Source organism: Mauremys reevesii, linkage group 4 (genome assembly GCF_016161935.1).
Source record: "Mauremys reevesii isolate NIE-2019 linkage group 4, ASM1616193v1, whole genome shotgun sequence".
Taxonomy (NCBI): Eukaryota; Metazoa; Chordata; order Testudines; family Geoemydidae; genus Mauremys; species Mauremys reevesii.
Window position 1 is genome coordinate 46536977 of NC_052626.1, and position 25672 is coordinate 46562648.

At 41.3% G+C, this 25672-nt stretch overlaps 1 protein-coding gene across 7 annotated transcripts in view; it reads left to right on the plus strand.

Annotated features, from left to right (window-relative positions):
* BAZ1A (bromodomain adjacent to zinc finger domain 1A) overlaps nt 1-25672 on the plus strand; it is a 111259-nt gene that overhangs the window by 62234 nt on the left and 23353 nt on the right. For 4 of the 7 annotated variants that reach the window (XM_039534964.1, XM_039534965.1, XM_039534968.1 and 1 more), the window contains 10 exons: nt 3858-3996; nt 4447-4593; nt 9075-9170; nt 9309-9533; nt 12429-12594; nt 12886-12999; nt 14371-14495; nt 16832-17440; nt 21933-22099; nt 22279-22433. In XM_039534964.1, coding sequence (XP_039390898.1) covers nt 3858-3996; nt 4447-4593; nt 9075-9170; nt 9309-9533; nt 12429-12594; nt 12886-12999; nt 14371-14495; nt 16832-17440; nt 21933-22099; nt 22279-22433 — 1943 coding nt within the window. The remainder of the gene's footprint in view (nt 1-3857; nt 3997-4446; nt 4594-9074; nt 9171-9308; nt 9534-12428; nt 12595-12885; nt 13000-14370; nt 14496-16831; nt 17441-21932; nt 22100-22278; nt 22434-25672) is intronic. The other 3 variants (XM_039534967.1, XM_039534966.1, XM_039534969.1) reach the window with 3 other exon arrangements.

Genomic DNA, 25672 nt, shown 5'->3' on the forward strand with positions numbered 1-25672 from the left:
CCAGCTTGAGACTCCAGAACCCTGCCTGGTTGTGTCAGACACGCTTGCTGGCTACAAACCACCAGGCCCAGGCCTGAACCACATCCCCGAACAGCTGCAGGCTTAACTGAAAGCGGCTTAAGAAGTGTTTCTGGCTCCAGCACTCAGATGCCCAGCTCTCAATGGGGTCCAAACCCCAAATAAATCCGTTTTACCCTGTATAAAGCTTATACAGGATAAACTCATAAATTGTTTGCCCTCTATAACACTGAGAGAGAGAGATGCACAGCTGTTTTTCCCCTGCCCCCCCTCCCCGGTATTAATATATACTCTGGGTTAATTAAAAAGTAAAGTGATTTTATTAAATGCAAAAAGTAGGATTTAAGTGGTTCCAAGTACGCAAAAGAATAAATGGACACAAATCTGACATCAGGAATCATAACATTCAAAAACCAGTAGGAGAACACTTCAACCTCTCTGGTTACTCAGTAATAGACTTAAAGGTGGCAATTTTGCAACAGAAAAGGTTCAAAAACAGACTGAGAAACTGCAGAACTTGAATTAATATGCAAACTAGATACCATTAATTTGGGCTTGAATAAAGACTGGGATTGGCTGGGTCATTACACAAATTGAATCTATTTCCCCAAATTAAGTATCGTTACACCTTTTTGTCAACTGTCTGAAATGGGCCATCTTGATTTATCACTACAAAAGCTTTTTTTTTCCTCCTGCTGATAATAGCTCATCTTAATTAAGTAGCCTCTTGGAGTTGGTATGGCAACTTCCACCTTTTCATGTTCTCTATATGTATAAACATCTTCTTACTATATGTTCCATTCTATGCATCCGATGAAGTGGGCTGTAGCCCATGAAAGCTTATGCTCAAATAAATTTGTTAGTCTCTCTAAGGGTAGGTCCATACTTACTGCGCGGGTCGACGCGGTGAGTTCGACTTCTCGGAGTTCGAACTATCGCGTCTAATCAAGATGCGATAGTTCGAACTCCCCATGCGCTCCGGTCGACTCTGGAACTCCACCACCGCGAACAGCGGTGGCGGAGTCGACCTTGGAGCCGCGGAGTTCGACCCCGCCGCGTGTGGACGGGTAAGTCAGTCGAACTAAGGTAGTTCGACTTCAGCTACGCTATTCGCGTAGCTGAAATCGCATACCTTAGTTCGACCCCCCCGCCCCCGTAGTGTAGACCAGCCCTAGATGCCACAAGTACTCCTGTTCTTAGAACAAAGTAAATTACCAAACAAAATAAAACACGCAAGTCTGTGCCTAATACAGTAAGAAAGTAATTACAGATGAAATCTCACCCTCAGATGTTTCAATAAGCTTCTATCACAGACTGGATGCCTTCCTAGTCTGGGCACAATTCTTTCCCCTGGTACTGCCCTTGTTTCAGCTCAGGGTGGTAGCTAGGGGATGTCTCATGACTGCAGCTTCCTTTGTTCTGTTCCGTTCCACCCTTTTATATAGCTTTGACACAAGGTGAGAATCTTTTGTCTCTCTGCCCCGCCCCACCTTCCCCAAATGGAAAAGCACCAGGCTTAAGATGGATTTCAGTACCAGGTGACATAGTCACATGTCCTGTGAGACCCCAAGCCTTCATTCCTCCCGGCCTGACTCACAGGAGGGCCTGCAAGCAAGCAGAGCCATCCACAGTCAATTGTCCTGGTTAATGGGAGCCATCAAGATTTCAGACCACCATTAATGGCCCACACTTTGCATAATTACAATAGGCCCTCAGAGTTATATTTCATATTTCTAGTTTCAGATACAAGAATGATACATACATACAAATAGGATGACCACACTCAGTAGATTACAAACTTTGTAATGATACCTTACAAGAGACCTTTTGCATGAAGCATATTCTAGTTACGTTATATTCATACTCATTAGCATATTTTTCCTAAAATCATATAGAGTGCAACATCACACAGAAGATTTAGTCTGAGTGATTAATTTATCTTTACATGCACTTTCTTTATAATGCTTAATCTTTGATGTAGGGCAGGAGGGCTGAATGAAAAGAGAATACTCAGAAGCACAGGAATAGGGAGATTGTCCCAAATACAGACAAAAGCAAGAAAGAGGCTACAAAGATGAGGGGAGGAGGATAGAAAAGGGTATTAAGTAAGGATGTGAACGAAGTGTATAAGCGTAGAAGGAGAGGGGTATAGTGGAAATGAGAGCTGAGAATGCACCGAGGTATGGAGTTGTGCAGGGATCTGAAGGTGAGAATGAAAAATTTTGAGCTGCGTATGAAAGGAGGGAGGAAGCCAGAGGAGGAGAATGGTGTGATCGGATCAACAAGAGGAAGTTATCAGCAGTGTTTTGCATATACTTGAAAAGGCAAAATGAGATGTGGGGAGAAAGGTAACAGGAGTTGCTTCATTCATCATTCAACTGAGGTAAAAGATGACCCTGTCATGTTTAAAGATGGATTAACAGATCTGTCAGTGGTGTCTCTAGTCACATTCTAGCACATCAAGAGTTATCTTAGAGAAAAGATAGTGGTCTGCATCTGAAATACCTGTGAACTCAGGCTTACAGGTTGGGTCCTAGTTCTGCTTGGCTGCTGTGTATTTTCTTTGGCATAGAACAGCTAAAATGCTGACTTATCTCTTATCTATCTGTGAATGACTTTTATGTACCTGTCCTTAGATTCCACCCTTCCTAAAGAATCTGAACCTTACTCAGAAATATTATGAGCTACTTTAAGCATGAACATCACCATCCATCAATTGTTTTGAGCTTTGTTTCTGGATTCCCAGTATCCTGGAGAGGAGCCATTCTTCATTAATTTTTGACTCTGACTACCTACCTAGAAACAAATCTTGCATATTTTTGTAAATGCTTCTACTTAAAACCATAAATCAAAAGTCAGATGCGATCATTGTGAAAGGTTGATTATACCTCTCTTTATGTGGTCAAGATCAAGCCAATCTAAAACACCTCCAGCCATATGTCCTCATTGGCAAAGCAATTGCAGTAGAACACCAGAGTTACGAATTGACCAGTCAACCACACACCCCATTCGGAACTGGAAGTACACCATCAGGCAGCAGCAGAGACACACATCCCCCAAAAAGAAAGAAAAGAAGGGGAAAAAAAGCAAATAGTACACTACTGTTAAACATAAACTACTTAAAAAGGGGGGGGGGACAGCATTTTTCTTCTGCATAGTAAAGTTTCAAAGCTGTATTAAGTCACTCTTCAGTTGTAAACTTTTGAAAGAACAATCATAACGTTTTGTTCAGAGTTACGAAACCTGGGGAATGGAGGTTATTCGTAACTCTGAGGTTCTACCGTATGACAAATGCTAGGCACATACTAATTCACTAGACCGGCCCTGGCCATCCTGATTTGGAATTCTTGTCATATTTTTTGTAAGTCTTACTGAGTAGTCTAAGAGAGCAATTTTTATTGTATTTTATTTATTTATTTTGCTGGCATGGACAATTCTGCAGATTGAGATCCTATAAAATCTGTGAGGAGGAAATGGTTTGAAGGGGAGAAACTGGCAATTGGAGTTCTTGGAATAACTAACTCTGATCCACATCCTGGTTTAGAACAAGAGACTAAAATGCACTTAGATTCATAAGGTTAGCTAAATTATACATTTAAGGATTTACCTTTGAGCTATATGCACTTGAAAGTTTGATTGCACTATAGCTTTAATAACAATCCTACTGCAAGATCTTGCTGTATTATTATTAATAATAGCTCTGTAGGGTGTATAAAGGACTTACTGATGCCAAATTTATACCACTCACCTTGATGGTAACAAACTTTGTGTGTCTGTTAAGTACTTGTGTATTCTGCTGAAATGCAATGAAGTTTTGGGTTGTTTCCTTTGTGTTGCAGGAACTTCCAGTTCCAACTCCAGTGAAGACGAGACTGCCACCTGAGATCTTTGGTGATGCTCTGATGGTCTTAGAATTCCTTCATGCATTTGGGGAACTTTTTGATCTTCAAGATGAGTTTCCAGAAGGACTTACTCTAGGCAAGTTATCATTTGGTGATGTGCTTTCGTTTACATTGTTCTCCCATGTATCTCATGTGTGCATTTATGATAGTTGCAGAATTTGTTTACATTAAAATGAACTCTTATTAAATACTTGAACTACTCTCCAGTTTAGCTTTTCTCAATCAGCTTGTGGTGGGAGCTCTGAAATTTACATGACTTCTAATATAGTAGGGTTTAGTCTGCTGTTTTACAAATATCTTTTTCTTGAATTTCTTACTTACTCTTTTATATTAATGTGTTAACAAATGGGCATTGTTTGTCAACACTTCCTTTTTCCAGCAACCCCTAAAAATATTTTCCTCTAACACATTAATTTGTTGTACACCTACTTGTCTATTACCTATGGAAAAATGTTTTAATTCTTCACTTCATATTTGCTCTTACAGCACTGTGACAAAAGTGACACCTCTTAAATTTTATTCACAGAAGTGTTAGAAGAAGCTCTTGCAGGAAATGATAGTGAAGGCCCACTATGTGAATTGCTCTTTTTCTTCCTGACTGCCATTTTCCAGGCAATGGCAGAAGAGGAAGAGGAAGTGGCCAAAGATCAAATAGCTGATGCTGAGACCAAAGGTTAGACCTTAACTTTACTATTAAAAACTGAAATTCCAGTGTAATTAACTTTAAAAGTAAACTACATAAACTTTGTTTATATTAGCATTCTTTATTTTATGTATGGCAAGATATAAACGTGTTTTGTTTTTGTTTGTTTTTAAATGCAGCTATAGCTGCAAACGGAGGGGAGGGAGGAGAAGAGGGGAGAAAAAAGTTCCTTTAAAAAAAGCAAGCGTTTCACATTATTATACCCAGCAAAGCACACTAGGCATTTAGCGGTTTGTATATGTGTTGAAAACTTCAATGTTTCCCTCTGTTCCCTTCTTTTCTCGCTCTTTCAGCAATGTTAGATATTTCTCCTGCAGGTTGGGAGAATAGACATGCTCCTGAGCCATCACGCTAGCCTTCATCTGTAGTTGCAAATTGTCCTTGACTCAAGCCTGATTTTCTTCCCCCTCCCCCTTGAAATTAGAGACCCAAATAATATTATCTAACTGGAAATTCAGTACTCACTTCCTTTGAAAGCAAGTACTAACTATGCATGCACACTCTTGGATATCAGGGGGCCACCATTTCCTTAAATTAGGAGGACACTTCATAGATTGATTTAGCTACCTTTGCCTCTGGGCTCAATTCTTAGATTGCAGGAGCAATCTTTTGAGAGGCATGCAATGTCCATTGAAAATTTATCTTGTAACTGCTAACATCAAAAGGAAGTTATTTTAAGCTGTCAACAAGTCCAATATACAGGTCTTTATCTCTAATAGTTTCAGTTTTGAGTTTTCATGCACTGGAACAATGCTGTAGTATCTGGGTTGGGAACACTATGAGCCTGTTCCTGGAATGCTCTCTGCCCACAGAACACTCCCTGACGTCACAGGGAGGGCTTGCAGAATCTGGCCAGGCATGAGAATGTTAAAATCTAATCAGACTGCTTTAATCTTTCTTCCTACCACAGTGTTAATTTAAAACTTTATGTTTTGATGGGGATTGGAAAGAAGTAGAATTGGACATAAACTGACCATATTCCTTTAATATTTGATAGTGCTGTGTTATCCCAATTATTTTTAAAATGGGGAGCAAATGAAGAAAATTTAAAGTTGTCTTGAAAGAAAATAATTTCTAGTCTCTAAGGAGAGTTCTTAGCAGAGAAAGCATACCGTTTATACTCGATCATAAGCTGGTTCACTTATAAGCTGACACCTCCCCCCCCCCGCCCCGCCCCAAAGATGGATAAGTAAAAATGGAAAATTTTTATAACCTGTTCATAAGCCAACCCTATAATTCAGGAGTCAGCAAACTTTGGCTCCCAGGCCATCAGGATAAGTTGCTGGCGGGTTGAGATGGTCTGTTTGCCTCGAGCGTCCGCAGGCACGGAGGTTTACCTAAGTAATCAAAGTGTCCTAGTGCGCCAGTTGCTTACCGACGGGCCAGGACAGCAACCGGTGGGGAAATTTTTTTCGGGGGGGGGGAGAAGCTGCGAGTCACGGGAGCAATCCCCCCCCCATGACCCCATCCCTAGCCCGGGACCCCCACACTCTCTCCCTATCTCATCTCTTCCCACCTTATCTGGGGAGGGCCAGGGGAGGATGTCTCTGACCTGGCTAGAGCTGCTCTGGCAGGCTGGGCAGCGCGGCTGCAGCGTTCTCCAGCAGGCCAGGCGGGGTGGCATGGCCGCAGCATGTTCCAGCGGGCTGGGCCGGGGGGCATGGCCACAGCCTGCTCTGGGGGGTGGGACCGAGCGGCACGGCCAGCGTCAGAGCTGCAGCTGTTTTGGAGGCTGGGGGGAGAGCACCATGGCCAGAAGTGGAGAGACTCTGGCCCCGCCTCTTCTCTGCTGGCTGTGCTGCCTCTCCTTGCTCCCTCTGTTGGGGGGAGGGGCTGTGTCCCACCTCTCCCTCTCTATACCTGTTCATAAGCCGACTCCCTTCTCTGGTGCTTCCCTTTTTTACTAAAAAAATTTGGCGTGTATGCCAATAAGATTCCTTCTGCTGTAACAGAAATAATCTCAGTGATCTAGATTGTCAAATGCCAAATCATAGAAACCTGTATTACAGGTAGGAAAATCTCCCTGTATCTTCTTTGGTCCTTTTATTGTCTCTTATTGACAAAACCCACAAACCAGTAGTTGGTGTACGATTTTAAAATAATAAACTGAAGCATCTATTATGCTATAACACCTCATTCTAACAGAGAAATCCCTCTTGTTTGTTAGCTTCCAGGAGAGTGTGTTCATAGAAGATACCTGGATCAGGAAATCCCCTATAAGGGCACTAGCTACTGAAATGAGGCCCCAGAAGGCACTGTGCCACCCCAGAGCTTCTTAGTGTAGACAGGGAGAGCAACTATTGCCCTGCTCATGAAGCAGGGTTCAGTATGTGTACCGCTTTGGCCTGCCAAACTTGCTGACTAGTAGGGACAGGAAGCCATGGCCCTACTTGGCCCTGCTTCCCCAGAGTTAGCTATAGGCACTTGCTCTACTTAGTTCTTGCGCTCAGGTGAGAACAATGACTCTGTGTGTGCCTGGCCCCTATGTGACAGATGTAAGACAGACAGGAAGACTCTGTGAGTCTTATGACCCTTGCACACCCATGCAACTGTCAGTCACAGTTTAGTCCTTAAAACGTAGTCCTCATCTGCAAGGTGACTGTATATTAAAAATGGCAGCATCTTAAGTAACAAAGTCTGCTCTCTGTGTGTATTTAGAGTCTCAGGACTGGTCTCCTAGGTGTTTGTACAACATCTAGCACATTTGGATGCTGTTTTATTAAAACTAACTGCTTATTTTACTGAATAAACTACATTTTTAACTCCTGGTAGCAATGCAGGGCCAACACAGCTAAGAGAAAATTAGGTGGATTTTGTTGTCTCCTACATCAGCAGAATAGTTAACTAAATTATTGTTGGTGATGTGTGAAATAGAAATAATCCAACTTGACTTTCAGATTGCAGTTAGAGTTTGCAGGGCTCGCTATTGCAAAAACACCATTTTACTTCTAATTGGCCATCTGTTGTGGGACTGCAGATAGTACTACTTTTTTACTACTACTTTCATTTGGAGCCTCTGGATTTTCATTTCTTGCTGCTCTTGTTCAGACAACTTATCTCTCTTTCATAGAAGAATTAGACATTCTTGTACAGCTTCTCCTCTGTCACACTAGTCAAGGAGGTTTGTAGCAGTGAGCAGTTTGTTCTACTTTCTAAAACATGCTAGATTTGAAAAGCAGGCAACACTTCAAGAGAACACCCAAGAAAAGTGAAAAGAACAGGAGTACTTGTGGCACCTTAGAGACTAACAAAAAAGTGTTGTTTTTTTCAGAATTGGAGTTTTATGTAAGAGATGTGGAAAAGTGATAATGTCCACTTTGTAATATCTGGGTAAAAGCTTTCAGACAGCGTTAATCGTGATGCAAGAATGTTATTTAATAGTTGTAAACCCACTATTTACGCAGTCTTGTTCAGTTTGGACCTATAGCTCCTTTGCCTGTTAACTTGGTGACCGTAACACTTCATAATGACTTGGACTTGAATAGGGTAAAGTTGTTGAACTAGTGTGCAAGGCTGACCCAACTCTGTCAACCGTCTGGAGAACTTACCTGTAAGTGCCAAGGAAACGTTGTTTAAGAAGAGGGAATTCAGTTTGCCTCCCCATGGATGAGCTGTTTTTGCTGCTGCTGTGTAGTGTTTGTTTACATCTGGCTTGCTTTTAATGGATTACCATTCTGATCATATTTGTGTGGAATGTGTAAACTTCTATATAAAAGTCTGATTAAAAAAAAAATGGTGATGGATGCTAGCATCCAAAGTGTAAAAATTTTTTTGGCTAGTTCTTCATAAAAAAACAAAATGGTAATAAGGAAATGATGAAATTGCTGGAACATGCAGGATAGGATGGAGTTTGATTTGTGAATTTTTCTCTTTCAAGTGTATTCCCTGGTATTCCATTCCCTTCCTTCTGTCTCCAGTGTGCATGTTTGCTCCATGTCAGCGCTTTAGCAACTTTAGTCGCTTGTGCATTGTGAAAACGGCTTTTAGTGAATGTTGCATGTCCTTAGTGTACATACTGCTTAGGTGGACATTAGGCAGCATATATTTAACTTGTTTGTTGAACTGAGGCTATGTCTACGCTACTGCCGGATCGACGTTCCAGTGATCGATGCACCGGGGGTCAATTTAGTGGGTCTATTGAAGACCCGCTAAATTAACCGCAGAGCATTCTCTGGTCGACCCTGGTACTCCACCCGGAACGAGAACAGTAAGGTAAGTTGACCTAAGCTACATCAACTCCAGCTATGTTATTCACATAGCTGGAGTTGCGTAACTTAGGTCGACTTACAGCGGTAGTGTAGACATAGCCTAAGTCTTGAATACGTTGAAGTTTCTGTGAATGTCACGCTATTTTCTTTGTCTTTGCACTATTTTAAAAGGCCTTTTCTCTCTTCCCCCCAAAAATCCAAGTTTTAATTTTGCATTAGAATAAAGTCTTTATTTCCTTAAAGATTTAACAGAGGCTTTGGATGAAGATGCAGACCCCACAAAATCTGCACTGTTTGCAGTTGCAACTTTGGCAGCTGCATGGCCCCAGTTACATCAGGGTATGTGTGGGTTTCATTTTTTGTTTCATTTATGTGTTTTATCTTGCTCTATATTTTTTTTAAAAAGCACATTTTACATTGCTTGGTATATATTGTTGGTCTCAATGCAAAATAACTTCTCACTGTTATTAACTATAGGCTGCAATTTGAAAAATTTGGATCTCGACAGCTGCACTCTTTCTGAGATTCTCAGACTTCACATCTTAGCATCAGGCGCTGATGTAACATCAGCAAATGCAAAGTATCGTTACCAAAAACGAGGAGGTTTTGATGCTACAGATGATGCTTGCATGGAGCTGAGATTGAGTAATCCTGGTCTGTTGAAGAAACTCTCAAGTACTTCAGTGTATGATTTGTCACCAGGTAATAAAACAAAATGAATGTCATGTTTAAGATGATTCAAAGCCATTCTCTAGGGGGCCAATTTTAAATGTAGCCCAGGGACCAAAAGTTATTTAACACCCATTTGTCCTGTGTAAAACAAATTGGCAGTCTCACTTCAGTTTTTGGGGAGACAGGTATCCATGTCAAAAAAACTATCACCCCAACTGGAACCATTATAGGTGGTCTCACTAAGAGGTCAAAGATTGAATGGGTGTGGAAATAAAATTACCCTTTCATTCCTAGAAGCATTCCATTCAGGTCAGAGTTCAGGTGGGGCAGTGGCTGGGCAGCTTACACTGTTGCTGCCTATTCTGTAGTTAAGTAGAGGACCTCCACCTCCAGGATTGTCAGTCCAGAAATTCCCAAGTGCAGTATGCTTCTGTGAATATTTTTACTGACAACAGCTATACTACTAAGGTATACAAACTTAATTGGCCATAAGCAATTTTTAAAGCTACTTTTGTTTCTAAAATGCCTCAAGATACTGGACACACAGATTCCCTTTTTCCTACTTATTGCACTCTGGAGGAGGCTTCCCTCTGTTCATGATTTTTTTAACACTGGTGATTTATATGAATAAGGAACCCAGAAATTCCTACTTAAGTAATAAGGCACATGATGAAGTCTCAGAACTTCTTGTTTCCCACTGAAACAAATTGGAACTTTGTCTGCTCTACTGCATTTCTCAGTTGGCAGTTATGTAGACACTAATAAAAGTGTCTATTTCAAGAAATTTCTGTTTTGTACAACGTCAGTTGCCTCTTGTTCAGGGGCGGCTCTACAAAGTAGGCTGCCCCAAGCAGCGCGGAGCGCTGCGCCGCCCTTCCCCAGTCCCGCGGCGGGTCCCCTCTTCCCGCGGCTCCGGCATCCTGGGGAGGGCGGTATTTGGCTCCGGTTGAGCTCCCGCCGGGACGAGCGGACCTGCCGCAGTCATGCCTGCGGGAGCTCAACCGGAGCCGCGGGAAGACGGGACCCGCCGCAGGCATGACTGCGGCAGGTCCGCTCGTCCCGGGCTCCGGTGGACCTGCCGCAGGCATGCCGGCGGGAGCTCAACCGGAGCCAAATGCCGCCCTCCCCAGGATGCCGCCCCAAGCGGGCGCTTGGCCCGCTGGTGCCTAGAGCCGCCCCTGCTCTTGTTTCACACATCCTGTGTGCATTAGTGCTTGTACTTGGATGCAAATGTACATGTTTTTGGCTGGGTCAGCTTATATGTGTTTCAAAACCAGTTGCTCCCATCTTCCGTAACATATGGCATTCTTTGAGAGACTATCTCAAGGGCATGGCTTTGTGGAGGAAAGAAATAAAAAGAATCCAGTTACTGAATAACTAAAGTCCTTCAAATGGACTATCTTCAGATTCAATAGCCAGGAGAATCTTTGATCCTTTGGAAAATGGCATTTTCCAGATTTCAAGCTAAGTGACTGCATAAAGATGGATATATAGTATCTTGAACTTGTCTCAGTGTACATCAAATCTATACATTTCTGCCTGAAAGATAGAATGTCAGTAGGTCCTGAACCCACATGGCTTGTTGTGTAGACATTCCAAGAGTGAGCTCATCCAACGAATTCTCTTCATTGATCCACAGAGCAAAACTAGAAAGCTGAGTCAATCACTGTGATATAACCTGCTATTTTTAGGTTGCCCTGTCTGTTTTGTGCCCACAACATACTTTCTGAGATGGTTCATAGACATAATGGCCACAGCCCTTTCTGTGTCTATACCCAGCAACAAGACAAACGTATATGCAGTTTGTATGTGTCCCTGAGAGGACAGAGGCAAGGTTCCCTTTGAAAGCATTAGTCAGAATTTCTCTGTCCACCCTCTTTTCCCCCCCCCCTCCCCCCAATCCCAAGGTTTAATTCAAATTAGTAAAACAGAATATCTATATTTTAAGATAGATACAGCAGAACCTAAAATAAGAGTTAGGATATCTGCAAAAATATGCCATATGTTGTGCTTCAAACTCAATTACCCAGGAAAAAAGATTTAAAACAATAATTCTGCTTTACAGCTCACCTAACTCGTAAAATGTCCTTGTTTGTTTAGAGCCTCATGTTTACTACCTTCAGATTAGTGCTTTGTCATTGGTGTAACCTGTGACTTTCTCCTGGGAGAAAATGTCCTGTCTGGGTAATGTTCTTGCCAGATATTGCCACATATGCTTTTGATCACAAGGTGAATGAATAATGTTAGTTTGAAAGTTATGTCACTGCACATACTAGCTTTAAGTTGGTATCCTCACACTTGCAGATTTATTTTACTTATTTTTTAAATTGCTATTTCCTTTTGTCTGGTACAAGATACATAATATTTAAGACATAAATTGCACCCTGATTAATCATTTCCCAGGTGTGTCAAATGTTTCAAATGAGACTTTAATTTAAGGTATGGTAGTGGTAGCTTCTATGTTTTGAGATGATTTTTTTCTTTCGTATTATCAGTGTTTCCCAGTGTGAATTTCAAACAATATAAATCTTAGCGGATGTCTGTCTTCCAAAACTAAATACTTTCTACCTTTTTGTACTGCTAAAAATGCCTATGTAATACTTTTCTAGGATAACATGTAGCTGAAAAATTCACACTGGAAATTCATTTGTGCAATGATCACAGTTCTTAGTTTAGTAGACTGCAGAAGTAAAAAATCATAACTATAGGTTATAACTAAACTGGTCTGGTTAGTTACCTCATGGCACAATTGCCAACAAAAAATTTTAGCATTTCATCTTAACCCTGCACATCTGACAATGTCTGCTTGATTTGATATGTCATTTCTTCAGTTAAGAAGCTATTTTGGGCCTGAAGCTCACTATATAAAGAGTACTTCTGCATCTTTTATAATGAAGCATAAACCATTAACGTGAATTTTATCAGGGGAAAAGATGAAGATTCTTCATGCTCTCTGCGGGAAGCTTCTGACTCTCGTCTCCACTCGAGATTTCATTGAGGACTCTGTTGATGTATTACGACAGGCAAAACAGGAATTCAGAGAGTTAAAGGCAGAACAACATCGCAAAGAAAGAGAAGCAGCAGCAGCAAGGTAAGAAGTGAACATAACCAAGATAAAACTAGGTGGGACTCCTTTACATCAAAAACTTAGCTGCTGGATCTGAAGTAACAATTACTGTTTTTTGTATTATGCCAGCCGCCTAAGGCCTCAATCAGGATTGAGGCCCTGTTGTGCTAGGCATTATACAAAGATGAGTTCCTGCCCTTAAATTAGCATTTTCATCCCGTGGTGCTTATTATAAAGGAAAGGGACATAACCAGATTAAATTAGGCACTTTCTTTATATGTTAATTGCTTTTTTTTATATTCCCCCTATCCTTAGGATACGTAAGAGGAAGGAAGAAAGATTAAAAGAACAAGAACAAAAGATGAAGGAGAAACAGGAGAAGCTGAAGGAAGAGGAGCAAAGGAATCCTGCTGCAGAAGTGTCTGTTGGGTCGGATCAGTATTCTAATATGATAAATACAATTTTGAGCCTGCTTTTCAAAATGGTTGTTTTTGGTGTATAGGACCAGAGCCTAAGGCAGTGTAAATCTTTTTTCTTAAGTGGAACTATGCCAGTTTATACCCACTGGGAAATCTGGTCCTTAATGTTGATTACAGAAACAAAAGGAAAAATGATTGTATAAAACAATACCATTTTCTTTTTAAAATAATAGAAAAGGGTTGTTGAAAACAGATATTTTCTATAAGCAAGTAAAGCCATGGTGTCTGACAGTAGCAGTTTGTGAGGTTAACGTTAGTATTTGATTTTTCTAATTTACTAACTTGGATGACTGTAGCTCGTCATAGATTTTTAAGGGCAGAAGGGACCATTATGATGATTACTTTCACCAGTGTTATGTAGGAGTACAGAGTACCTCATTCAGTAATTTCTGCATCAAGCCCATAACTTCTGTTTGAACTATAACATAAATATTTTATTCTTAGCCAGCATGCTATTCTTGATTATCTTCATAGATCTGAGGTTTTTACACTGATAGAACCCTGTATTTCCATAAGCAAGACTTGTGCATGTGCTGCTGCATAAGTATGCTTTTCTTAAGACACTAAATTGTATTTTTCAGGAGTCTAATCATGCAAAAATGTATGTATATGCTTAACTTTAGATATTAGCGTAGTCTCATGGACTGCTACTTGTATGCTCTAAAGTTAAGCATGTTAAGTATTTGCAAGATTGGAGTCATAATGTGTAATAACCACCCTATAAAAATCAGTGCTTAGTAAATGGTACAAATCTGGGTAGGGGAAATGTATTTTCAGTTTTCTAAGAGGGCACTGCAAACCATGTAAAATAAAAACTAAAGGCTGCATCCTCAGCTGGCGAAAAATGGCAAAGCTCTGCTGAATTCAGTAGAGCTACGCTGATGTACACCACGAGGATCTGGTTTTAAAACTATAAAATGTCTTTAAATGTTTGGAATGGTATTTAAAAATAGTTAAGCCCCAGATTAGGCTTTAATACAGTATTTCTGTGGTTATGGCTCAATGTTTTGGTTTCTAGGAAATATTTCCTATATCTCTTTTAAAGTGTGTGTGTGTGTGTGTGTGTTTGTTTGTTTTCTACCCCCTCTGCTCCCCCCAATCTATATTCTTACATTAGGATGTGAAGTTCGACTATACGTAGTCATTTCTGTTGAATAGTGAAGTAGTATAATAAAAGGAAAAAATACATCTACAATTCTTCACAGGGCAACTTTTGATGATAAAATACTAATTGTAAAGCACATTCTGCAAAGTACAGTATGTTCTTTGCCAGCTTCATTCAGTTCTTTGACTATGGACTTTTGTTGTACTATCCCATCAGGGAAGAGGAACGGGAAGACCTTGATACTAGTACAGAGAGCAAAGAAATTGAACAGAAGGAACAAGACTTGGACACAGTGACAGAGGATGAGGAAGAACCAGGACCAAACAAAAAAGGAAGAAGAGGTAAAAAAATAAATGACTGTGTACTTGTATGTACGTATGTATGTATAAACCAACAATTGGGCAAATTTTTACTTTTCTAGTAAACCTTTAAAAAGCATTAATCTTCATTGTAAATGTAAAGAAAAAAGACCTTGATCATAATGAGTTAATAAATTAATTGAGCTGGTTTGAGTCCTCTTTTAGCTCTCAGTCCTATGTACTCTAGTGCTTCTATTCCTCTTTGTCTTCTCTCATTGCCTTCTGGACTCTGTGTGTGAGTGTGAGTGAAAGACCGGAGATAGGCTGTGGCTTGAAAAACTGTTAGTTACTAGTGCTCTACATGAATCTCGAATGGTGGCTGACTCATTTTCAGGCACTTCATCTTTTGTAGAATTTAAGAACCCAATAATTTTTCCATAGTGTTCTTTAAGGTGATTTATACCACTTAACTAATTAATTCTATTGAAGGAGGGAGGTGTGAGGCCTGATGCACCCAGGCCCAGATTTACCCCCAGATAGCTTTAATCTCCCCCTAGGAGCTTCCGAGGAATTCATCTAGGAGGGACTGCAAGTGAGCTGCACAGAATCATGCAACACTGTGGCTTACAGGCTGTCTGTGGGGCCTCCAGAGGTGAAAGTTGTCTAACTTGCTATTCCTCTTGGATGGACATTTTCTACCTCCGCGGGCTTTGTGCGAGGGTCTTCGCTTCTGAAAGCCCTTGGTGATTTTGGACCTCCATTGATACATGGAATAGGAATCCTGAGTCTTATCATAATGCTATTCATTCTGTAGTGCTTTCCATTGGATATTGAGATATGAGAATCACAAATGTTTGCAAAAGCTTAAAAAAAAAGTATTTATTTTTTTAAACACTAATGTGTTAAGCCTTAGAATAGCATTCTGCCTATATGGTAGGCAAATATTACTATTCACATTTTACAAATGGAGGAAACTGAGCACAATTACACAGGAAGTCTATGTAAAAGCTAGGAATAAAATGCAGATTGCCTGATTCCCTGTCCTTTGTTTCAACATCAAGTTCTTCTTTCCAATTTAACTATCTCAGCCTGTGTTGCTGGCAGGGTCTTCGACTTTATTACAGTTTTACTCATTAAAACACATACTGGAATGTTTTCAGCAAGTCCACGTTGAAAATTAAGGTAGTAAATTACTTTATTGTGAACAAATTTTTCATAGAACTGGGATTTAAATGTATGTTTGTATACAGTGTGTGTTTGTTTGATTTGTGGGTTTTTTAAGTAGATTTCATGGCAGTAAAAGCAAGGCCAGAACTTTGTGTGGTGGTTTTTCTGTAAAATCCTTACAATTTTACTTAGTCTGCCATGAGAGATTGTCTGTAACACCTATATAGTCTCAATGGTATAAATAATTATAAAGAACAATAAATAAAACTTGTTCTAGGTTCTGGAAGGAGAAACTGTTCTAAACAGACCTTTCCTCTATGTATGCAAGTAGATTTTGTTCCTTGCTATTGACCAGTGATAATGTTAACCTGATTATTCACAACACTTTTGTTAGAAAGTGGGAGAATCTAAGCCAGTGGTCTCCAACCTTTTTACGCCCACGATCACTTTTTGAATTTAAGGGCAACCCTTTACCCTGCCCCTTCCCCAAAGCCCTGCCCACTCCATCTCCCCCTCTCTCCATCGCTTACTCTCCCCTACCCTCACTTATATTCACTGGGCTGGGGCAGGGGGTTGGGGTTCTGGAGGGGGTGCAGGCTCTGGGCTGGGGCCAAGGGATTCACAGTGTGGGAGGAGGCTCTGGCCTGAGCCTGGGGCAGAGGGTTGGGGTGCAGCCCAGGTGCTGGTTCCAGGGTTGGGGTGCACCCTCCTGCCGGGCAGCACTTACCATGGGCGGCTCCCAGGCAGCGGCACAGTGAGGCTAAGGCAGGCTCCCTGCCTGCCCCGGCCCCACACCACTCCCAGAAGGGGCCAATGTGCCTCTGCGGCCCCTGGGAGTGGGGTGGGGGACATGTGGCTCTGCTCGCTGCCTCTCTCTGCAGGCACCGCCCTCTAATTTCCCATTGGCCACAGTTCCTCATTCCCAGCCAGTGGGAAGTGTGGGGGCGGTGCTTGCAGGCAGGAGCAGTGCGAAGAGACCGCTGCCCACTCCCCGGGGGTGTGCTGGCTGCTTCCAGGAATGGTGTGGGGCTGCGTCAGGCAGGGAGCCTGCCTTAGCGGCAGCCCCGCTACACCACCAGAGATCACAATCAACTGGGAGAGTCCCCAGGATCAATGAGTCAATCGCAATTGATGGATTGGTGACCACAGATCTATGCTAATAATGGCGGTTACAAGTACAATACTGTCAGTTTTCTTCCTTTCATTTTTAGGTAAGAGGGGGCAAAATGGATTTAAGGAATTTACAAGGCAAGACGAGACTTGTGAAAAGAGTGAACCTCTTACTGCTGAGGAGGAAGAAGCTTTAAAACGGGAGCAACAAAAGAAAGAGAAGGAACTTATAGAAAAGATTCAGAATGCTACAGCCTGCACCAATATCTCTCCACTGGGTCGTGACCGCATGTACCGACGCTACTGGATTTTCCCCTCCGTTCCTGGATTGTTTATAGAAGAGGACTATTCTGGTCTCACAGAAGACATGTTATTGCCTCGACCCTCTTCCTTTCAGAATAGCATACCGTCTCACATCACAAACGAACTTCAGGTATCCACTAAAACTGGAGAGTCTTTGAAGTCATCTGAATCTACCTCCAATATTGACCAAGATTCATATACCAGTGTTGCTGTAGAGGTGCCAAGACCAGTATATAAGCCAAACCGCTGGTGCTTTTACAATTCTCGGGAACAACTGGATCAACTCCTAGAGGCTCTGAATTCCCGAGGACATAGGGAGAGTGCCTTAAAAGAAACTCTTTTACAAGAGAAAAATAGAATATATGAACAACTAAACAGTTTTCCTGTGGAAAAATTCCATATTCCAGGTAAAGGACAACTTCTTCCAAATGTATTTGATCTTAATTTGCTTTCACAATTGATTTCAGAGTGGCATTATAAGAATTCTTATTAGAATATCCTATAAAATGATTAAATGATTCTACCAAATGTCTTAGCAGCTGAACTATTTGCTTTTCAGAAAACAGGTTTCAATGTATTTTTGTGATGGATAATGTATTTCATGGGTGTCTCAGTGGAAGAGTAGCGGCTTCACTGTTTTCTTGATGTTGATTCATAAATCAGAGTTGCTGTTGTTGGTCTTTTGAAGAAGTAATTAGCTATTCCCACCTGGGAAGACACTAGATACAGCATGCATAGCTAGGAAAAAAGCAAGGGAGTCTTAAAAGTAAAAGAGAACTTTGGTGTAGATGGTAGATCCTGAACACTGGTATCTGACATGAGCTCGTTTTCAGTATGTTGATATCTCAATATTTCTGCTCTGAAAGAAAAGACAAGATGGTCTGCCTTTGAAGACAGAGGACACAAGGAGAGGCAACTACTATTACTTAGACTTGAATGGCTTTTCAGATGATGATGATGTGTGCAGGGGCAGCTCTGTTTTTTGCTGCCCCAAGCACAGCAGTCAGGTGGTGTTTCTGCGGGTGATCTGCTGGTCCCGCGCGTTTGGCGTACCCACCGCCGAAGCCGTGGGACCGGCAGACCTCCCGCAAGCATGCCGCCGAAGCCTGCCTGACTGCCGCCCTCACGGCGACATGCTTGCTGCGTTGGTGCCTGGAGCCGCCCCTGGATGTGTGAAATAATTCAAAACCGCCGCAGAACTGATTACTATGAACAGGGTAAACAACTATATATGTTGCCTGATTGCTTTTTTCAAGAATTTGGCCCAAAGACCTAATTGTGCTAGCCTCTGTGTGACATGCACAGGCTTATCCGTGCATAAGTTTCTATACTCTTGTAGGGAGGTTGTGCCAACATAAGTAGCTTTTTCTGAAGAATAACATTGCTTTCGTGTGTGTCAAAATTTGGAAGCTTGCTTGAAACTACTGAACCTTTTTTGTGCTTTGAAAAAATGAGGCTTACATATAGGTATACTACCAGTAAGACAGTTGCATACATCACTGACACAAGTAAAGGCTGTGTCTTGTATACTTCACAAAAACTTAGTGAATTTGTGAAGTTTTTTGCAGGAATTTTTTTACCATAGAAAGTTTCCTTTTCAGTTATCTTCAAAGTATTTAATTTAGGGCAAGTCTACATTACAGCGCTACATCGATGCACCTGCACCGATGCAGCTGTGCTGCTGTAGCGTGTCTGGTGAAGATGCGCTATGCTGATGGGGGTGCACTCTCTTGTCAGCATAATTACTCCACCTCAGCAAGAAGCAGACAGCACCGGTATGGACAATGTGAAACTTGCGTTGCTTGGGGGTGGGGAGGAGGCTTTCTCACATCCCAGAGCAACGTAAGTTGTATCGACTTAGGCTGTGGTGTAGACCTGGCCTGAGTCTTGAATTATATAAATTTCCTGTGAAGTTATCCACAGTGAACTATCTTGAGACATTCTAGGTAGGGGTGGTAAGCTCATTCAGAGGAGTGGTCTGGATTCTTTGTTTAATTATAGTCTGTGCATCCAGGACACTTTCTATTCCCTTCAATCCAAAGCTGATCTCCCACTGTTGTCAGTGGAGGTTTGCAAAGAGATCAGAGGGAGAGAACAGCCTTTATATAGTAATTAAACTTGTCACATTCTTCACTCTAAGGAAAATATGTTCCCTTTCTGGTTAGAGCTACTTAACTATTTGTCAAGTATCAGAGGGGTGGCCGTGTTAGTCTGGATCTGTAAAAAGCGACAGAGTCCTGTGGCACCTTATAGACTAATAGACGTATTGGAGCATAAGCTTTCGTGGGTGAAAACCCACATGTGTCTGACAAAGTGGGTATTCACCCACGAAAGCTTATGCTCCAATACGTCTATTAGTCTATATGGTGCCACAGGACTCTTTTTTGTCACTTTTTACTTATTTGTGTGTTCTTCCTTTTTCTTTTTCTTTCCATTTTCTTTCTCTTTTTGTGTCCTCTGTTCTTTCCCTCTGCATGTTCTTCCCTGCAACAACTCCCAATTCCAAGCACCATGGGCTTTCCTCCTACCTCCATTACATCTACTACAATTAAAGAATAGCTAAAGTTAACAGTGAAATGTAACTGTTGGATGTTGGAATTGACACTCAAATTAATAGGGGGTAAGGGAATTAACATCATTGGGTGGTTGCAGATGGCCTGAAACAACAGACTCATTGTTTTGCCTTCCTTTGGAAGGTTATCTCTGCAGACAGGAGAGGCTAGAAGCTTTCTTTAACCAAAAAAAAAAAAGAAATCTTTAGATTCTGGACAATCTGACTTTTTTGTAACGAGTGCCATATAAATAGTTGATGTGTTCCTCATCTAGCTATTGCCCATGTGATAGGTGCCCCTCATATAAATGGATATTGGTGTCTCACACAAATTTCTTTCTTTTAGTATGTTTTAGGTTTTCATTTACAAACAGAGAAAACACTATAGTATAAATGTAAAAAACTCCACCTCTTCCCCGTTACTGCTAATGATAAAACCATGTACTCTGGACAGGAACTCTGGTCCAGTTTATTCAACAAAGAAAGAATTCTGTGGTAAACAGTTTGTAAATTGTGCTGCAGTGATGAGATATAGCCATGTCAATTTTACTTTTGGTTGGAGTTCCATTGCAACAGAACTTAGCAACTCCCCAATTTCCTTCAGTTGAATGGATCAACAATATGTTTGTAAATGCTTTAAAATACTGTATTACCAAGGTATTACTTTAAATGTTATTGTTTTCTGTAGTAATGACGAAGCCAAGTTAGTTAGTTTGTTTTTGTGGAGCGCCCCCAACGGGGCTGTTTATGTTTATTTATTATAAGTGGTTATTATAAATTATGCTATTATACGCATGTACAAACTTAAGCCAACATTTTGGGGGTTTTTTTGGTTGGTGCTTTATGCACTGTGTACTTTAGAGATATGCACCTAGTTAGTGCTTAATTTATGTGTTTTTTGACCGGAAGTGTGGGGGGGTGTGGGAACCATTTTAGCCGCTTTAAATTTGGGGGCAGCATTCCTACCCCCTTAGCGCTTAGGAAGTGTAACGTTCCTACAGTTTTCCTCCTTCCTTCCTAACCCCAAAACTGGCTTACAAAACAAGAATAGAACCTGATAACCCTTAATTTAAAATGTTTCTCAGTACCTATCAACTTTCTTAATATCATCTCTTTGCAAATCACAACCTGCCATTTGATTCATGCACAAGGCCTAAGCCAAAAAGAGAACCATCCACACACACCTTAGAGCAGAGGCGGGCAAACTTTTTGGCCCAAGGGCCACAGTGGGGTTGCAAAACTGGATGGAGGGCCGGGTAGGGAAGGCTGTGCCTCCCCAAACAGCCTGGCCCCTATCCACCTCTTCCCACCCCATACTGCCCCCCTCAGAAGCCCTGACCCATCCAAACCCCCCACCTGCTCCTTGTCCCCTAATTGCCCCCTCCTGGGACCCCCTGCTCCCAGTCCCCTGACTGCCCCCAACCCCATCCACACCCCCACCCCCTGACAGGCCCCCTGGGACCCCACCCCCTATCCAACCCCCCCGTTCCCCATCCCCAGACCGCCACCTCCAGAACCTCTGCCCCACGCTCCCTGTCCCTTGACTTCGCCCCCCCGGGACTCCATGCCCCTTATACAACCCCCCAGTCCTGGCCCTGGCCCTGGCCCACTTACCACTTATCGTGCAGAGCAGCACGTCTGGTTGCTGCGCCAGCCGGAGCCATACACGCTGCCGCTTTGCTCATTCTTGACTGACTGCCTCTGTGTTTTTGTGTACTTCTCTCTTCAGCACACTCCCACCCCAACTCCCTTACATCCCGTGAACAAAGGCTTTTGCCATCCATGATGGTTTTACAGACTATGGGTTTAATCTTTTTGAGTGTGCTGTCAACTTTTTTGTGCCTTCCAATCTTTAGCATATATTTAACTTCTCTTATTATTATAATGTGCTGTTTGACATTTCTTTTTATATCCTAAAGCTTTTATTATCCCATTCTTTCATTTGGCTTTTTTAAAGGGACAGTGTCAACTTAACATCTAGACAATGTGACAAATGAGTTAGTAGTGTCAGAGACTACTGACTATTACTTGTTAAAGTGGTAGGTAAAAGCTTTTAAGAAAGGCATGTGATTTTTAAGTAAACAATATCCCTTTAATCTGCTTGCTTTCAGGAGGTCTGGATGTTAATATCCATCTTTCTTTGGGGATGTAGCTATTTGATCCGGGTTTGGGTTAGATTCTACTATGATGATATGAAAATCTCAATACTGAGATACTTTCTAATAATGAGAGGTATTTTAAAGAACTACTGTTTTTTGTTGTTGTTAATAATCCTATTTATTGAAAGTGTATTTTCTTGTCACTTAAGAAATAGGAAGCCCTAACAAAAAGCGTATTGGTTATTGCAGACAAACCTCAAAGTGACAACAAACCTCTTTCATCAGGGCGGGGAAGAATACAGAATGCACATGATACGTTTCAAATGTCTGCAGAAAAGCAGCTTGAACTGAGACTTAGAGACTTTCTTTTGGACATTGAAGACAGAATTTATCAAGGAACACTGGGGGCAATTAAGGTATTACATTATAGTTTTTCATGGAAAGTGGCGTTTCTAGGAACCAAACAGTGCTGCTCACTCTTTTGCCTGAACAAGAACTCTGCACAATATTTTTATTTCATTTGAAATTCAAGTTAAACGTGTACAATTATTGGCACAACCAGAAGTCTGCAGGCTCTCATTCATGTTTTCTGCAGGTTACAGACAGGCAATCTTGGAGAGCAGCCTTAGAAAATGGGCAGTATGAGCTGCTAAATGAGGAAAACAAGGAAAATGGTATAATTAAAACTGTGAATGAAGATGCTGAAGAAATGGAAACAGATGATCAAGCCAAGTTTATTGTAAAAGACAGGTAAGAGCTGCGATTTAAATAGCAAATATCTTTTCTTTACCAATCTTGAAATTGTTGTTTTCTATGTGTTATGGGATTTTTGTGTAGGCTGACTTTTTGCACATCACCACCTTGCTAAACTGCTAGAATTTTTGATAAATTCTGTGAACCAACATTTTCTATATTAAAAATTAGTGTTTTTAAGCAATGTATTTATGTCCAGTGAGCTATAGAACTTTGCTCTAGTATTTGTGTGACACTGTTTGTTACTTTGTATGTTTAAATAAAATAGGTCAAGTACTATGTTGCAAAATATATACATGCATTTTATATCTTGCAACATATTTGATCTATCTGGCAACCAGCATCCAGACTTAATTTGCTGGGGGAAAAAAGCTCAATAGAAAGGCTGTATAATTAAACCTATGATTTAGTCACGGGTATTTATAGTATAAGTCATGGACAGGTCACAGGCAGTAAACAAAAATTCACAGCCCCTGTGACCTGTCCATGACTTATACTATAAATACCCCTGACTAAATCTTGGGAGGCTAGAGGGGTGCCCCAGGGTCAGTGGCACCAGCCGCCTGGGGGCTACTAAGCAGCTGCTGCTCTGGCCGTCCAGGGGGCCACCATCTCTGGCCGCCCGGGGAGGGACCGCTGCTTGGCAGACCCTGGGACTGCCTGAGCAGAGGCCGGTGCAGCTGGCCCCGGGGCCGCTCCAGCAGTGACAGGTGTGGCTGTCCCTGGAGCCACCTGAGCAGCAGGTCCTGGAGCCAGCTGCTTGGCCAGTCCAGGGGTCAGCCACACTGGCCTCTGCAGAAGTCGCAGAAAGTCATGGAATCCGTGACAGACACTGAGCTCTATGTATAATTAATGTTGCATCATTGTTCACCCCATCCCTCCCCAGATGAGCTGCATGTTTAACTTTTCTTTAGCAGTAGTAGAAGAAATTAATACAATGGCGCCCTGACCTTTATTAGAACCTTTGATATTGCTGCAATATAAATAATAAGTGAACTGATTTTTGTGAAATACAGTTCACTCTATTTAACACTAGTTGTGATCTACCTAAAGTAAATGGCAATTCAGTAAAAGAACAGAAAGGAAACCTCAGATTACATAATATTGCAACTATAAATGTATACATGAATTAATAGACTGTATACATGTATGGATGAGGAAGAGGGACCTTTCCCTAAATCTGTTTCTCTCAACCTATGAAACTGGAGACATTGGTAGAAAACTTTTTTTTTTTATTGCCCCATTCTCAGATGGCTCATCTTCAGAATCCTTTTTGTAATTGTACACCAACTTAATGGTTTCAGAAACAAAACCCTTTAATATATATGGTGTGCGCTGAAATAACATGGATATTATGGCTTCATCCAGAAAGATTTTATATTTTGTTAAACACTATACTTTTGTTCAGATTGATAAAACAACAATCTGGAACGAACAGCTTTGCTCTCTCCAAACAATGTTATTTGTGGACAGCTTCCTGAATCGTATCTTGAAGTTGGGAGCTGGACAGTGTTGCGATTAGAATTTATTTTTTCTTATCTATTTATCTTTATAGCAGGTTGCTGAATTAGCACTCAGACTAAATTGCATCCTAGTTTAAAACCGATGTCTAGAAATTGTTCATTCATCTCCTTTGTATCTTTGATAGGATCTGGGGATTTTCTGCTTCCTGAAAGCCATAATATTGAACTAGTCCTTTCATGTTTAATTTTCAAAAAACTAAAGTTTTAAGTACTCTTTATTGCCTGCACTCAGTTCCACTGCAGAAGCCTTTAATTCCACCATTGTTATCCATAATATTGACTCTTTCCATTAAATATTCTGGTTTGAGCTCCCCTAATAAAAGTCTTGCATACTAAAACAGAAACTTAAGGATTCTGGAGTCATGTGATGGAACCCTTTTGATATTGGTCATTCCATCCAACTCTGAGCAGATGATGTCTCATAAGGGCCTAGGAGGCCAAGTAGTGCAGTATAAAGAAGCATGCAGTCTCCTTTTCTCTTTCAGGCTTTTTGGGCAACAAAGTATTAAAGGTACACACATGACTTCAAAATAGTGTTAGCAGCTTTTGAATATCAAAAAGAGCAGCAACAATAGAAAGCTTGCTTTGTTCATTCATCAGGAAATCAGATTTTAGTTTATTCTTCATCAGTGATGTTTAATCAATGGCTAACAAAAGTTATTTCTGTAAGAATTGTTCTCCTCCATTCTACTGCAAATTGAGTGGAAAAACTTCTAACTATATTTTAAAAAGAAAACTGAGCAACTGCTTTGTGTGTTTGAAATGTACTCTTACTTCTGGTTGGTGTTGGAATATCTTTCAAGCTTCTGTGTTTCACTACATCCAGTCTGATTCCAATTACTGAAGTCAGAATTCAGGGCATTGCACATTTTGAAGCTGCACTATCAGTTGTAGACTACAAATTTGGTACTCCTTCTTGGGAGAAAATGTATGCTTTCACTTAAACAAAATTGAAATGCTGACTTACTTTCCATTTTGCTTTTTATCATCTGGGATTACTGCAGCTTGCTTGTCTGTTCAAACTGGCTTTTAAAAAAAAAAAATTGTAGGGGGAGATTAGCAGGGAAGGAGAGAGTGGTTTTTGAGTAAGACACAAGTGGGAAATTGTTTTCTAATTCGCTTTAAGAAGATGATGATGCTGCTTCTGTCTGTTAAAGGTAGTTTTAAAATGTGTTAAGTCGGGGGTTCTCAGACTTTTGTACTGGTGACCCCTTTCACACAGCAAGCCTCTGAGTGCGACAACCCCCCCCTTATACATTAAAAACACTTTTTTTATATATTTAACACCATTATAAATGCTGGAGGCAAAGCGGGGTTTGGAGTGGAGGCTGACAGCTCGTGGCCCCCATGTAATAACCTTGCGACCCCCTGAGGGGTCCTGACCCCCAGTTTGAGAACCCCTGCGTTAAGTTTAAGTTTGCAGCCATTACTGGTCAAGTGCAGGGGTTTTTGTTGTTTTCCCCACCTCTAGGATTCTCTTTTTGTCAGTCTAATAGTTATTTTCTCACAACAAACTTGAACTCCTGCTGACCCTCCCATATGCATTCTACAATGGTATGGCTGATGAGGGGTCGGGGGAGGAGAGTTGGAGGTTAACACCTACAAATTCCTTGGGGGATGATAGTTTAGGTGCTCTTTGTAGAAGCTTAAAGGTTCACTTCTGGCTATCACATCATTAAGGCTTTGGCTACACTTGCACTTCAAAGCGCTGCC